Below are 17,117 nucleotides of genomic sequence, written 5' to 3' on the forward strand. Positions count from 1 at the left end.
AAATAATAATTAAGTATAATTTCGTTTGACGAGACCAAAATATCAACTGGGTGATTGGCGTCGTCAAGTAAACTTCGTCCTTGGTTCACCGTGGAGCGTGCCATCTGCCGCGGGGAACCCGGACGTTTTAAAAACTCACTAAACAACGCAGTTATTCTCACCTAATTGGCCCATCGCAACTTCTGTAGTGTTTCACATCATTCAGTTGGTGTTAATTTGAAATAAGTGCCAGTCAAAACTGTTGTAAAAGCTCGTTGATTTAATAAATATACATATATATATTGTATAGATATAATTGGTAAGTATTTGATTTATTTTTATCAATATTAGGCTCTTTATTAAGTACTTCTTGCATCGGGGCTAGAAAGCACTAATATTTTATAAATATTATTGGGACTATAATAGTGCATGCACGACAATTTTAGTTTTAGAAGCATAACTTTCCAGAAAATTTTGTCAAGTGGAAAAAATATGGATACCTTTTGATTTGCGGTGGTAGTGTAGTAAATGTGTTATATACATTTAAATAAATATGAATTTTTAGTATACGTTTACTCTATGTCACATTGAATATATTTTAACACATATTTTAATATTAGTTTTTAATTGATCTTATTTTTATTATAGCCCATAGTAAAATGAGTGGTGCAAGCAAGAAAAAAAACTTGTTAATATTTGGAGGAATATTTAAAATTTGGGTTCATACCCACTGTTCACGATGAGCAGATTCCTTTTTGTCTTTTATGCCAGCAATACTTGACCAACGAATCAATGAAACGAGGTCACCTTGAGGCGCATTTGATGGCGAAACATAGTGCTCATATTAATTCAGATTTGAGTTACTTTAAAACTTTAAAGAAAAATTTTGAAAAAAGAACAACATTAAAGTCTCTATTTACTGCTCAAACTTCAACTAATAATCATGTTCTTGAGGCTAGTTATCAAATTTCTTTATTCATCACTAAAACTGGAGAAAATCACACTAAAGGAGAGAATTTAATAAAACCATCAATATCAGCATTTCTTAAAACGGTTCTTGAAAAAGATGACAAAGATGTAAAAGCTATGCCACTCAGTAACAATTCTGTTAGCAGAAGAATAGACGAAATGAGCGAGGATATTGAAAAACAACTTATTGAAAAGCTGAAAACAAGAAAATTCTCCTTGCAAATGGATGAATCAACTTGGAGAGACAGTGAGGCAGTATTGATAACTTACGTAAGATATATTGATAAAGGACATTTTGCTGAAGAAATGTTGTTCTGTAGAAGATTAGAAAGCACCACTACCTCCAAAGATATATATAATAAGCTAAAAAACTACTTAGATGTCAATGATATACCAATGAAAAATATAACATCTTGTGCTGCAGATGGTGCTCCCAATATGATGGGCAAGAAAAATGGCTGCTTAAAATTGATGAAAATGCGAATCCAGAAATGATTCTTGTGCATTGTGTTATTCATAGGGAAAACTTGGTAGCTAAAAACATCTCGCCTGTTCTGAATGAAGTATTACATACAGTAATAAAGTGTGTTAATGCTACTAAAGCTAGTGCCAAATGTGAGCGTCTTTTCAAGCTATTTTGTGAAGAACAAAATGAAGACCATGTGAGACTTTTACTTCATACTGAAGTAAGATGGCTATCTAAAGGAAACTGTTTGAAAAGATTTATGGAACTGTTTGATACTCTTAGTGATTTTTTAAGTGACAAACCTGAAATGAAGTATCTGTTAACAATAGATGGTAAAGCATTTGTGAGTTATTTAGCCGATATCTTTGAAAAACTAAATATATTTAATAAGCAACTTCAAGGAACAAATAAAACTCTTGTCGATGCAAAAGCAAAGATATTTGGTTTCATTACCAATATTGAGTTATGTCAGAAACATATTAACAACAAAAACTTTAAACAGTTTCATTGGCTCCAAAAATGTGAAGTAACTGATACAGCTTTACTTGTTATTGTCAATCATTTGAATATTCTATCGGCTGATTTAAAAGAAAGATTTTCTGATTTAAAACAAATTGGTTTCCCAACATGGATGATGCAGCCAATGTTAGTGGATTTGTCTGATATATCAAATATGCAGTATCAAGAAGAACTCGCAGAATTGCAAAATGATGAGTCAGTTAAAGCTTTATTTAATATCAAAGGAGCGATGGCATGGCTTTGTGAGGAAACAGAAATCAAATACCCAAATTCAACCAAATGTGCAAGAAAACTATTGCTACCGTTTCCATCTTCATTTTTAGCTGAATGTGGATTTAGTGCTGTAAATGATTTACTGGTAAAAAAAAGAAATCGGCTGGATATAACACAACGTGGAGACTTGAGACTAAAGCTAACCAAATTGGAACCTAATATAAAATCTCTGTGCAGCAACATCAAGCGCAAGGATCACACTAAATTAAAATAATAAATTAATATAGAAAAATCTGTATTAAAATTATTTGGAATTTAAATTTCTGTTTTTCATTATATGTTTTGAAATTTTACTTACTGTGTTTTGTTAACAATTTCATAGTGATTTCTTCCTAGGACCTATCATTTCTGTTTATTAAGTGAACAAATCAATTTTTTAATGTTAAAAATTATGTATGTTACATGGGGGGGGACATAAAAATTTTAGAAAGGTTAAGGTGGGGCATGGCACAAAAAAGGTTGGGAAACACTGGTATAGACTTTTGCTGTTCTGAATGGGTTGTAAGTTTTCTTATGGTTGTTCAATTTCACCATTAAAAGGTAACAGTATGGAGATGATTTATCCCTTGTGTCTCAATTTATCTACTGCTATAATAAAAGTCTTCTAGTTCAGAAAATTCAAGAAAAATGTGCAATTTAAACACAGATATAAAAATAAGACTCTGAGGTATTCCCTTTGGGTGTTGATATTAATCACTACAGGAGAATTTGTAACCTTGGACACAAGTATCAGGTCTGGATCTAGAAGCTGAACTGAATGACATAAGAATTGGTTCATAGAATATATTTTTTAAAGACTTTAGTTGTTTTTACAAAATAGAGAGGTTCAGTGACCACTTGTACTAGTTCACTAGATTTGTATCATCTAGAAAAGGTACAATGTTATAAAGGCTTTTGATTATCTCAAAAGAAAAATTATGAAGAGTAAAAATAACTTTTTAATATAATTTTATGGGAAATATTTTTAAAGTAATACTCAAACTCAGTTTTTAGAAAGAAATTTTTTTTTTAATTGAAATACAGTAGTCTCCCATTATCCACAGTGGTTAGACTCCAGGACCCCCAGTGGCTGCCCGAAACCACGGACCATGCCAAATCCTGTTATACTATGTTTCCTATACAGTTATATTTATGATACTGTTTAATATCTTTCATCTTAACTAGGAACTTATCACACTCTGTGAGCATAACTTTTGCAGTTTGAGGTGCAATAGCAAAACTAGTATAGATTTCTTTGTCCCTTTCACAATTTAATGGATAGAAGAATCAGTCCCACTCTAGGTCTTAGCAACCACAGCATGATTATTTTTTTCTTTTCCTTAGTAAGTCAAGAACTTTCACCTTTTCCCTTAAAAGAAGCGCTTATGACTTCTCTGTGGCATATTACAATTGCCAGCATCACTATTCTTGCACTCTGGGGCCAAAGGTGACTTGAACACAAGCACTGATACCTGGATGGTCCATCTAATAACCAAGATGTCTACTAAGTGACTAGTGGATGGGTAGTATATGCACTGTGGAGGTGCTGGACAATGAAATGGTTCATGTCTTGGGTGGGATAGAACAGGAAGGTGTGTGATTTAAAATGTAAATTATTTCTGGAATTTTTTATTTAATATTTTTGGATTGCAGTTGACCATGGGTAACCAAAAGCATGGAAAGTAAAACAAGGGGCATACTGTCATCCCATTAATATGCCCTCTAGATACATCTTTGTGTGAAGTATGCATTCATTGACTGGTAACTTGTGCAACTTTCTAGGAAAATTGTTTACACAAAGACAATAGTTTGAAAGATGTTTAAACTTATATTTCTGGGTGGTATTTCCATTCTTTTATTTCTTGGCATAAAGAGCACTTCTTTTCATATTTTCACTTGAGCACATACGGATGTATCATCTACCCATTCTTTCATTTAAAAAAGAAAAAACCTAAGAGCTACCTCATATCCACCCTTGCTATTAGCTATATGCCAAAAATATTTCCTGTAACAGTTTTCTTAGCTAGTGCTGAATGGAACCAATATTTTTAATGAAAGTGCGAGTAGACAAAAAATTAAACTTTTTATTCACTAGCTCAGTAACACTGGCACGTAACTTCTCTCAGAGTAATACTAATGCAGAACTTGTTTAGTATTTGTGAAATAAAACTGGAAAACATCCTATTCACAATTGTGGTGTGGGGCAGAATGAGAGATGAGGGTGGCAGTTTGATAATGAAAATAGGAAAAGGAAAGGAAAGAAATTGAAGAATAAAAGGACAAGATGCGAGAGAAACAGAAGGGAAGGAGAAGCATGTAAGGACTATCATTCATTTATAAATAATTATTTTGTGTCTAACATATAAGGCTCTGAGAATTTTAAGCAGAGAATCAAACTAGTCCGTGTTCATGTGATGGATAAAGTTGTCATTCCACCCATTGGATGGATGGGAAAAAGGATGAAACAGAAATTGAACTAGAATGGAGAGAAAGGATAGACAGAGGTATGAGCAGGGACATACAAAGATTGGATGCCTAAGGACAAGAGAGATGGTAGGTTAACTTCTACTCACTCCTTTTCATGGCACAGAACTACATCCATCTCTTTTCCATGCCTACACAGTACCTAGGTTTTGTTTCTGGCATCTTCTCTGGTCCTGTTCTGGATAATGACCCTCTGGGCTTGCTGAAGACCACACCCACGCAACCATCCATCTAGCAGGAAAAAGGTGTCTCAGTCTCTTTTGTGTACGGGGCACTGTGGTGGACATGGGAACACAATGGTAATACTATCACTGCCTTCTGAGTATTTCACAGTACAGTGGTGTCTCATGTCAAGTAAATATCTAACAGTGGCCAGTGTGATACATGCAGCTGACAAAAAAAGGAAAAGGCCTGCCAAGTCTAGGGGTTGGGGCCACGATTCCTGGAGCAGGAGACCGCGAAGTCGACGTTTCCCTCGTTCACGCTTTCTTTTTAAAAACTCCATCAGAGCCCTGGCCGGTTGGCTCAGTGGTAGAGCATCGGCCTGGCATGCAGAAGTCCCAGGTTCGATTCCCAGCCAGGGCACACAGGAGAGGCACCCATCTGCTTCTCCACCCCTCCCCCTCTCCTTCCTCTCTGTCTCTCTCTTCCCCTCCTGCAGCCAAGGCTCCACTGGAGCGGAGATGGCCCGGGCACTGGGGATGGCTCCTCGGCCTCTGCCCCAGGCGCTGGAGTGGCTCTGGTTGCAACGGAGCAACGCCCTGGAGGGGCAGAGCATCGCCCCCTGGTGGGTGTGCCGGGTGGATCCCGGTCGGGCACATGCGGGAGTCTGTCTGACTGTCTCTCCCCGTTTCCGGCTTCAGAAAAATACAGAAAAAAGATAAATAAATAAAAATAAATAAAAAATAAAAACTCCATCAGAATACCCGTTTTATTAGAAAAACCTTTACTTTGCTTCACAGGACAGAAAAGCATTTTCAATTTTCATTGGATTCGAAAGTTAGCACGTGAGATCTCTTTGACCTGGTTTTCTTTGGTGGATGGCATCATGTGAATAACTGATTATATTTCAAAAATATGCATTAGAATTCATATCCCTCCCCCCAAAAAATTGTACCCATTTTAAAAAGTTTAAAGTTTCCGAAAGAAAACACAAGACTTTTTTGTCCTATATTTTTACCACCCATTTTATATATAAATATGGATAGGCAGTATACTGTTTCAACTTAATATAAAAAGGATGCCCTTAAAGCAGTTTAATCAGTGTATGTTTAAAATATGTGTACGTACGCCAATTTAGTCCCTGATCTGAAACTGCAGTTTTATCAGACTTGTGGGAGAAGAATGCCAAATCATGATAGGTTGTACAAGATCTCATAGAAAAGCTCTTTAGAGCAGGGCAGGAGTCTCAGAGGACTCGGCGCTTTCTTATATGTACTTGACGTCCTTTCATATAAACCTGATTTAGAGAAACTCATTGTCGCTGCTTTTTCCTTTACAGAAACTTTATAACCAGTCAGCATCCATTTATATCACTGGTTCACCTCAAGGCCACAGTGGCCTCTTCCACTCTCTTCTTGATGGGCTTTGGTCCATGTTGTCCTGAGTTTATGTCTCCAGCCCTAAATGTTCCCCTGAACTCCACTTACTCCTTCTCAGTCTTGCCTTGGATGTCTAATAAGCCTCTTCAAATTTAACACAACTCGGCCCTGGCCATTTGGCTCAGCGATAGAGCATTGGCCTGGTGTGTGGAAGTCCTGGGTTTGATTCCCCATCAGGACACACAGGAGAAGCGCCCATCTGCTCCACCTTTTTCCCTCTCCTTCCTCTCTCTCTCTTCCCCTCCCACAGTCAAGGCTCCACTGGAGCAAAGTTGGCCCGGGTGCTGAGGTTGGCTCCATGGCCTCTGCCTCAAGTGCTAGAATGGCTCTGGCCACAATGGAGCAATGCCCCAGATGGGCAGAGCATCGCCCCCTGGTGGACATGCCGGGTGGATCATGGTTGGGTGCATGTGGGAGTCTGACTGCCTTCCCGCTTCTAACTTCGGAAAAATACAAAAATAAAATAAAATTTACCACCACTTTGCAACAGAACCGTAGGATTTCCTCCCAACTCTGCAGCAAACCGTTTTTTTTCTCTCAGTTTTCTTCTGTTTTTTATTTGTCCACAAACTTAATAAATAATTTTCTTTAGCAAATGCAAGGAAGATGCAGGAGCACGAGGGTGTGTTTGCTGTTTTGGGATTGCTGTCTGTGCTGTGGGCACCAGGAGCTGCAGCCTTGGGTTCTGTCTGACCTTGGTAGGCCAGCCTCCTGCTGCTCCTCCTGTCTGTGACTCGGACCCCAAGGATTTTCTCTCTACAGCCACAGACCGAGGTGGCATTATTTCTCTCAGAATTGTGCAAAACTGTACAGTGAATGGCAACTGCAGACTTCGGTTCAGGTCTTAAACTTTAGCCTTGACTCTTTATTCCCCATATGCAGTTCATCAATAAATCTCTTGGCTACCACCTACTTCTCCCCACTTTGACTGCTACCAGGATCTAAGCCACTATCCTCTCTTGCCTGGGCTGTTGCACTGACCACCTAACTCTTCCCTTTACTGCCATCCTTATCTTTCTATAATCCATTCTCTCCAGCATGATCCTTTCAAAATAGAAATCAGATCCATTCACTTCTTGGCTCAGAATCAACCCTGTGGCTTTCTGTTACTCAAAACTAAAATCCAAACGTGGCTATAATCTCCTATATGATCTAGCTGCCTCAATGATCTCAGGTCTTACCCCTCCTCTTCCTACCTACTCTGCTTCAGTCACACTCATCTTCCTGCTGTTACTCTTTACCCAAGAACATTCCCACCACAGGGCCTTTGCACTTGCTTTTTCTCCTGATATGAACTTTTATTCCCTGGATATCTAAATGTTCATTTCCACAGTCCCTAAGGTCTCTGAAATGTCACCTCCTAAAGAGCTTTACTGAGCACATTGTCCTCTGTCCCGTTACCTTCCTTCCTTAGCATTTATCCACATATGACATGTTTCTGTCCTTGAGTTTTATCTGTCTTCCCCGCTAACCCTTAAGCTTCATGAAGGCGGGAATTTTTTTTCTTTACTGCTCTATCCCCAACCCCTGCCCTGAGGCATTGATGTGTGGCCAGGATCTAGATTTTCTGGTTCAAAGTCCAGTGCTCTTTCAACAGTTGTGTGGCCTTCCATGGGTTTAAGTTCCTTGAGCACAGTGATTACATGTTTTATCTATTTTGTCCACCTCCTTCTAGGGAATAGGATCATGCTGTATACTCAGTGAGGGCTTACCTGTGCCTGGCAAATGCCCTGGCTTGTCTAAACGACTTCCTGTGCTCACGGTGGTCTGTCACCATTTGGCTCAGAAGCTCACTCAGGGCACTTCAACTCTGTGGGACTAAGTGACAGACTGCTCTTACGCATCAGATACACAGTGACATTGGGAAACTGCAGGCAGTTTGAGTGAAACTCTGACATGGTAGGAGTCTACTCAGAAAAATAGATTGTGTTCTGAACTATGAACATTTTACGTGGATGCGTAACTTTACGATGTAGGCATAGACTGAAATTCATAGGCCCTGTGCTGGTTTGCACCTGACATTTTCACAGGGTGTTGGCACTTCTGTAGTTCACCATCTGATGCTCTTAAGGAAAGTGTGTCCTGGTATATTCCTTTGCAAATGAAAGAGCATCCAAGGTTTGACTTGGATCTTTCCAAAGCTGCTACTAGAAGACCCCTACATTCTATTTTGAAAATTTTGTTCTCTTGCCTGTGAAGTTTCTTAGGTGACTTCAGTAATCCTGATTGTCCCCCCTTGTTTTTACAGGTGATCTGCAATTCGTTCACCATCTGTAATGCAGAGATGCAGGAAGTCGGCGTTGGCCTATATCCTAGGTATGGCAGACAGGGTTTCATTTACTGGAAGAAGCAACCTAACTCCTACCCAGCCCACCTTGTGGAGGTCGTGAGAACGCTATGGCAGCAGCTACTCCAAGGGCCAGGCTTGAAACCTGATGATAAATTACAAGAAAATGGAAAGTGTTGTTTAAACAAAACAATTTTATAACCCCACGTTATATGCAGTGACAACGATTTTCAAGGGGTGTGTCGCAAGGATTTTTAAAATATGCAATACCTGACTATTAGCCAGGGCACTGACCTCTTTTACCTTAGATTAAAAAAAAAAAGAATGACAACAGCCAAGACAACAATAGCTGTCTGGTGTAAATAAATCAAAAGACCTTTTTTTTTTTTTTTTTTGGTAAGATTGGCAAAAATCATAATCTAGCTTTTGGTGTACTGTAGAATTTCAGTAATTAATTTGTGTGCCATGAGATGAAAATCGCAGTGATATAGAATAACAAAGAGGCAGACCTCAGACCTCAGTTCTTGTTTTCAGGAACTTTGGGTCAGAAGTTGGGGGTTGTGGGGGCTAATGAACCATTACATCAGGATGAAGTTGGTTACTCCCCTCACCCTGGCCTTGGTCTCACTCCCCACCTCCCAGTCTGAATACTTGATTATTTCACTGGTCTTAATGGACAGCAGCACGTGGGTTCATCTTATCTTTAGTGTAGCATATTCAAACCCCATTGCTCCAGGAGGCCAGAAGACTGGCTGTCACTGGAGTGACTGCCTGCCTTTGTCACTGGAGCGACTAGACTGTCCTCCCACAGGTTCTCCAGTCACTGCTAGTTTTCTTTTGTTTACACACCGTCAGGGTCTAGATACAAATACAGTCTTTTTATAATTAACTGTGAGTCTGAGAATTCCACTTTTCTTCCATCTCATAAGCATCATGACCGACAGCTGTGTAGGTGTGGCTCCTCAAAAGCAGGGACGTAGACTGGTTCAGCATGTGTGCTCTGAGTTCCGACCACCTGGTTCAAGTCCATCACCACTTACTAGCTACATGTCCTTGGGCAAGTCACTGAACTTCCATGTATCAGTTTCTTTATCTGTAAAATGACCTTCATAAGATTATCATGTTGATTAAATTTGCTAAACAGGCTCACTTACAGTTATTCTAATACTTATCAGATATGGAGGCAGCTTTGATCCATTCTCTTTCTCAGATGGTAAAAAATGCACCTGCAAGGTGATAAAATTACTGGGCCTGTCCCAGGATGCAGCAGGATCCAGTTAGCAAGATCACGGTAGCTTTATCTTTAAGAAAAAGCATTCCCAGTTATTATTCATGGTAGCTGTGGTGGTCCAGGCAGGGTTCTGCTCCTCCAAAGGAGCTAGGTCAGTGGTCCCCAACCTTTTTTGGGCCACGGACCGGTTTAATGTCAGAAAATATTTTCACGGACCGGCCTTTAGGGTGGGACGGATAAATATATCACATGACTGAGACAAGTGTCAAGAGTGAGTCTTAGATGGATGTAACAGAGGGAATCTGGTAATTTTTTAAAAATAAAACATTGTTCAGACTTAAATATAAATAAAACGGAAATAATGTAAGTTATTTATTCTTTCTCTGAGGACCGGTACTGTTCCGCGGCCCTGGGGTTGGGGACCACTGAGGTCCTGTGTGGGGAAGGTCAGCAGGTGTCGGCTGTGTGATGACTGCTGCATCCCGTTATCTGTTCAGACATTATTTTTTTGCAAGTCAGTTTTTTCCTATCTTCATGTCGAGTTGTCTTACTGCCTGGTATCTAATGAGATACCTACCCACCCCAAAAAAGAATTCAGAAAATGTTTTGGTTTTTCTTTCTTTTCCCTGAAGTGTTTTTATTAATAAATATCCCCAATTATCCTTTGTCTTGGGGAGCATTTCAGTTCATAGGAAGAGGGCTGGTGACATTTCTGTGGATGCCCCCAGAGGACTCCATCCCTGTGCACTGTCAGCCTTACCTGTCCTTGTTCCCTCCTCCCCTCAAGCTGAAGTGTCTTGTACCCATTGTATTCATTAAATTTAGATATTTGACTCTCTCTGCCGAGCCACGATGGTATCCCTCTTTTTATTTTTGTCCTTGTCTCCAGTATGTCGTTGCTCAATCACAGCTGTGACCCCAACTGCTCGATTGTGTTCAATGGGCCCCACCTCTTGCTGCGCGCCATCCAGGACGTCGAAGCCGGAGAAGAGGTAAGGAACCCGTGTTCCCACTCCTCTTCCATCAGAGAACCTCTCAGTGTGGCCCTGAGGGATGGCCTTTTGTTGTCCTTCTGCCACGGAGAAAATGCATAGTACCCCCAACCCAGCAACTGACATACCCACCATTATTTCTCCCAGATTATAGATGGGCTTTTTAAAAATTACCTTTTTTTCTGGATGATGACAGTTCTTGCTGCATGTGTGTGAGAGAGATGTGTGTGTGACAGTGTCTGTGCTTTGCCCACATGATAGTTCAGTGGCCTCTCACATTTCTGCAACAGGTCATGCTTTTTACCTTTGTATGAAGAAAGCAAACGAACTTTACTCTCTTATGTTGTCATTGGACCTTGACTAACCTATCGGCACATGGGTGATTTTTCAAGGGAACACAGGACAGGGAACGTGACCTGTAGCCGTGGATTGGCCTGGACCCTTCCAGTGTTGCAGACTGCCAAGCCAGCCTCTTCTGATGAGGAACCTTCTCAGAAGTCCCGGGTCTGCAGATGGGGTGCTCCAGGCTGCCTGCCTGAGCCTGCCGAGGGTGTGCACAATTACTGCCCTGAGTTCTGGGTTAGAGATATTTATGCTTCATAGAACCCAGTTTTCTTCTACCTTCCAACTTATTATAGTGGATATTTATTGCAGGGAAAACAGCCTATCATAAGGTTTTATTGCATTTATACAGCACTCAGACAATAAAACCTAAACTCAGGGGTACCATATTTTATGTCAACAAGGATTTGGCCTTGATCAGACTCCTCCAAACTGATTTTCAGCTGAATGAGCTTTTGCTTCTATAGATACTTATTGAATTTCGAGGTACACAGGATATCTGTCAACAACCTGGGGAATTGAGGGTTTTTGGGGAGCTATATATGACTTCAAGACAGCTAAGAAGGGGAACTGCTGTCCCTGTTCAGCCATGTTAGCTTGGGAGCTGAGGGCTGGCTTCTGCTGTTGATAATCACAACCATGACATTGATGCTGATGGTCATGTTGTTTTCCTAAATTAAAAAAAACCAAAACAGGTTCCTTGATAAACAGAAGAAATATTGGAAATGATTGGAATTTTAGGAAACAAAGAAATGATCTGATATTTTGTTTTCTAGGCTTGGCTCAAGGCCCTCTCAAACATCTCTTCTGTGTAGCTTTTCCTAATCTCCCAAATTAAGGGAAGAGCCTCGCCTCTGAGATCTCCTTTATAGTGGGCATTCATATTGTAATTTTCCAGCATTCATTCTGGCTCTTCTGGTGACATCTCTATTTAGCCCCGAGCTTCATGAGGACAGGTAGTTGTATCTTACTTCTGTATCTCCTTTAATAGCAGCACTGTGCCTTATACTCCAGAGTCATTCAGTAACTCAGGCAGACTGCTTTCCTGTTAAATCAAGCATGTCAGAAGGACCAGTGCCTCTCATTGGGTGCGCTATTGGCATTCTGATGGGGCACTTGTGGATTGCGTAGGACTATTGCATCATTGATGAAGGCCGGTGTCCCTGCTCAGTTAGTGCCTGTAGGCACCCCAGCACCTGAGCCCACCTTGCACTTTTAAAATTGATCCCTTGGGGCAGAGGCTGGGGAGAAGGAGAACCATGAGAAAAGACATTTTGAGGTTGAGCAATAGGTGATTCCTTTTTTACGAAAATATTTGCTTTACTTAGTTGAGTAAAAGGAAGTAAATTTAGAAATTTTGGTAATTTTGGCATCGGCTTCACGTTTTATCTTTCTTGCTCCCTAGGGCCCCTTGGGTGGTCGAGGTGCTGCCTGGGTTGTAAGGGGTGGAGGGTGAGGCTGCACAAGGGAGGCCTGTGCCCGTGCACATGGATGTCCCTCTGAAGCGTCCATGCTTCAGAGCTCCTCAGTCTCTGTTTGTGGAGTGAACAAATGGGGAGTTTGCCAAAGACAAAACCAGAGGCAGAACAGGCCCACCTCCAACCTGAAGCTGCCCCCCAGTCCTCAGCTGTGTCCGACGGGCCCTGGAAAGAAAGGGACGTGTGAGCCAGTACATTGCCAGTGTGAGGTGGGAACATTTCAGACCTCGGACAAGGAGCACTAGGAAATGGTGTGGCCCCACAATAACAGAAGTCACCATGGTAACTTCTTACCACTTGTTTCTCTCCACATCAAACCCCCCTGTGACCCCCATTTGGACCATTTTCCTTTATACCAGCACCATTTAGAACACTCTGTCATGGAAGGGTTTTCATTGTGTTGCTGCGTTATTGGCTCTGCTGTTAGGTTTGGGGTTTTCTGTCTCCTTGTCCAGCGCCTCCTACAGAGGTAAGTTGTGGCTCACAGGCTAGATTGCCTACTGCTGCCTCTTCAGGGTTTTGTTTAGCTGTGAAACACTTATTATCATCTGACAATCTTCTACAACATGTATTAGAGAAGAAAGCTGGACTGTCCAAACCACTGCCATGGGACTTCCCCATTGGAAGCGGTTGTACTTGTTACTAACAGTGCCACTGGCTGCCAGCACTCTCCAGAGCCATGCCATTGGGAGGAATGTGCTTTGCATGAATTGAGCTTATCCATATCCCTAATGTCAGTTTTAATCTAAAGTGTTCAGGAGTTAAGGCAGTCTGATTCTTCTCCCAGTCATCTTTCCTTATTTGCTCAGTCATTTAACAAATTCACTGTCTACGTCCCGGGTCCCTGCACTGTGGTGGGCATTGGGGGTGCAAAGATGAATACGACTCAGCCTTGTCTTCAGGAAGTCAAGGCACAATGAAAGAAACTGACACAAAACAGAAAACCAGAATAGAATATGCAAAATACAGGAGTATAAATGTGTAGGGCTTTATGGAAGTTCAGAGGGGGCACCCAAGTGGTAGTAAGGGGCAAGGGTAGGGAGTGGTCAAGAAGGCTTCCAGAGCAGTGACTTCTAGACTCGTAAAGCATCTGTAGAGTCAAAGTTGGCTAAGACGGGGAAGGTGTTCCATACAAAGGCACAGAGGCCAGAGACAGAATGGTGAATTAATTCAAAGAACAGGAGCAGTTCACATTGATTGACAAGAATTCAGATGTGACCAGCAGATGGGGGACAGGCAGTGGAACACCACTGAAATGTTTAAGCAGAGAAACTGCATGATCAGATTTACAGTGTGTCAGCAAGGTCACGAGAATGAGGGTCAAGGTGATGCGTAATTCAGGCAAGAGGTGATGACAGCGGCTGGAAGTCAGGGGGACTCAGGTGGTGGCCCTTGATGGGAGATCTAAAAAATGTAATATATAGAAGCAAAAGTGAGCAGGATGTGATCACTGAATGGCCATGAGGGCATAACAAAGAACAGAACAAGAATAGTACTCAGGTTTGACTTCTTCTAAAAAGTGAGATTTTTCAGTCTTTTTTTTAGTTCAGAGCCAGTCTTTGCGTAAACACCTATAATTGTGACAATGTTATTCCAGAAATGGAAATGGAGCCACTTTTTAATTTGGTCACATCCACTCAGTTGTATGTAATGAAAAGATGGGCTTCATGGAAAAGGGCTTCATTTTGCCTTGAAATTTTCAAGGAAATTTGCCTTTGAAAATTTCACATCAGTAGCCAGCTAATCTTTTCACGTTGTGACTGTAACACTGGCATGACTTGCTGCACTTCCCGTAACAGCTACATTAAGATGGGAGGGCAGTGGTCAGTGCCATTAATATGATAATGTGATTTTGTTCTGGTCCATGAAAGCATCCACTGATCGATGGCAAGGTTTAATGTTCATGTTCCTGGTAAATAAGCCCTGTATTTAGTGAACAGATCTCCATTAAAACCGGTGAGTCAGTGAGTCTTTAATAAAAGTTTTCATTTTTGGCTGATAAAATGATTTATCTGTCATTACCATTTAGTAGTCTGGCTAACTGGGGTGATTTCTCCCCCAAATATGAACAAAGATGTTTTTGCCATTGAGACCTTCACATTGAGACTCTTTATTTTGTGAAGTTCAATGCCATGAAAGAGGCACAATGGGGCATGGGGCAGTGTTCATTGAAAGAGGAGGATCTGAGCCAGGCTTAAAGGAGGAGAGTGTCCTGAAGGAGATGAGAGTGGAGGAATGGGCATCAGCTAGCTGAGGCAGAGACGGGTGGTCCACATTGGCATTGTGTGTGTTCAAAAGTATGCAGTGTTCGTAATTGTGACAGACTCTGCAGGGTGTATGGAGAAGCGTTGGGATGAGAGGCAGACAGAAAGTGAGTTGGGAAGCCTTTGTGTGCCTTTATCCCATAGACCAGTGGTCCCCAACCTTTTTTGGGCCACAGACCGGTTTAATGTCAGAAAATATTTTCACGGACCAGCCTTTAGGGTGGGATGGATAAAGGCACAAAATAAAATTATGCAACTGGCGTAAAAACTGTGGTATTTTTAAATATAATTGTCGAACTTACGAGACAAGCGTCAAGAGTGAGTCTTAGATGGATGTAACAGAGGAAATCTGGTCATTTTTAAAAAATAAAACATCGTTCAGACTTAACTATAAATAAAACGGAAATAATGTAAGTTATTTATTCTTTCTCTGTGGACCAAATGGCCCATGGACCGGTACCAGTCCGCGGCCCAGGGTTTGGGGACCACTGCCATAGACAGTGAGAAACCATCAGGAATCTTCCTGTGGAGGAATGGCGTGATCAGATGTGAGCTGATCTCTCTCAAAGTTGAGAAGATGAAAGGGAGACTGAAAGCAGCAGGGAGGCCGGTTAGAAAGCCATTGCATAGTCCTGGTGATGTTTCCAAGCAGTTACTGGGTGATGAGGGAGGTCTGAGAGTCTGTTTATTGGGCTGAAATGAAATAACTAGTCTCCTGTTGCCCATCCCCCACCTGGCATGATCATGCATGAGTTTTGGCCTTTGTGATCAAGTCTTGGGTGAATGGAGCATATTTCTCTAGTGTGGCACGTCCCAGACTGTTTGGCTTCACACTGGGCACATTGTAATCACCCTGTAGCTCGTGCCAGTTGATCTGATCTGCGAGCTGGGGCTGAGGACTAAAGGCGATGGGCTGGATTGAGAATGAGGCCCTAGAGGGGACCCAGGAGGGAACACAGATCAGCTCATTTTACCACCTCATCTAAGGCAGCCAGGGACTGGAGAGCCCAATAGAACAAAATGGGTGTGTATGCTGCCCCAGACTTACTAACAGACTGCTTTTAAAAGTATGTTTAGAAATCGGTTATTTGGAATTTGGGTGATAGTATTCTCTCTAGATAAGAGAAATCTGACTGATATGCCTTTTGCACCTCCGAGGCAGCCCTGGCTTCAGATCCCAAAGCAAAAGAAAGATTTAGGGAATTAGCAAGTGTCTGTGGTCTCAGCTGAATGAGTCCAGTTGTCACAGAACAGTGCTTAGCAAGGCTTGAGTATTTCAGGTTTGATGGTATGGGGGACTCCTGCAGAAGCTAGTGTCCACAGCCTCCACAGTGTAAGAAGAGTGTCTGACTTGAATCAGAGATGTGGGTGCAAATCCCAGGTAGACCGGGACCTTTGCTGGTTTGCGCTGCCTCGTGCTGACTGTCTGGTGAGTGCCCGGCACGTGACGGAGGTTCAGCAATGCTGTTGTCTACGTTTCTCAGGGTAGGTGCTCTTGCTCTATATATGGAGCAGCATGGTATAGCTGCCTGACACGTGAGGAGCTATGGAGTCAGCCAGATGAGGCCGTGGCTTCTGTCACCCTGGTGATGGCCATGGCGGAAGTGATAGCTCTAGGTGGCCAGACCATGCCTCCTTCCCCACTGCCTGCTTTAATGAGGCCCCCCTGAAGCTGTGTTTTCTGTCTCAGCGATGCCCTGCCCTCAACAAGTACAGTCATGCTTTGCAGCCCTGAGATGCTTTCTGTAAGCCTGAGAGAAACCACACCGTTTTGCTCTAGGGAGGCTTTGTCATCTCCCTCCGTGGCTAATCCCACCTCCTTCCTCTTCTACCATATCCCCTTCTTCCCCACACAGAGACCCCCATAATTACGTTTTACATGTGAAAGCAAATACCTGATATATACAAGCTGATGTATGTTACAGAATAAGAAAAATGAGAGAAGGGTGAGGGAGTTAGGGATACCGGGGTGGGGTGGGAATCGGGCTGTTATTTGAAATAGGGTGGTCAGGTCGGGCCTCAGTGAGAAAGTGAGATTTGATGGAAAGTCAAAAGAGATGAGGGAGGCCACCATGGCAGATGTGGGGGAGGGCAGAGGATCAGCCAGTGTACAGGCCTGGATGGGGCATGTGTGAAGGCAGGCAGAGGCTGGGCTGGCTGGAGTGGGGAGAGATGAGTTCAGACAGGGAACAGGGCTGGACTGGGGGAAGCCTGTGCTTCTCTCATCGCTGTTAGGAAGGACAGCTTTTCCCC

The 17,117-nt window shown here is 42.1% G+C and overlaps 1 protein-coding gene across 5 annotated transcripts in view; it reads left to right on the top strand.

The window, feature by feature from the left end:
- Window positions 1-17,117, top strand: part of SMYD3 (SET and MYND domain containing 3) — a 740,343-nt gene that overhangs the window by 594,802 nt on the left and 128,424 nt on the right. For all 5 annotated transcript variants that reach the window (XM_066381715.1, XM_066381725.1, XM_066381734.1 and 2 more), the window contains 2 exons: window positions 8,519-8,586; window positions 10,678-10,780. In XM_066381715.1, the coding sequence (XP_066237812.1) occupies window positions 8,519-8,586; window positions 10,678-10,780 (171 nt within the window). The remainder of the gene's footprint in view (window positions 1-8,518; window positions 8,587-10,677; window positions 10,781-17,117) is intronic.

The sequence above is a fragment of the Saccopteryx leptura genome, chromosome 1, assembly GCF_036850995.1.
Source record: "Saccopteryx leptura isolate mSacLep1 chromosome 1, mSacLep1_pri_phased_curated, whole genome shotgun sequence".
Taxonomy (NCBI): domain Eukaryota; kingdom Metazoa; phylum Chordata; class Mammalia; order Chiroptera; family Emballonuridae; genus Saccopteryx; species Saccopteryx leptura.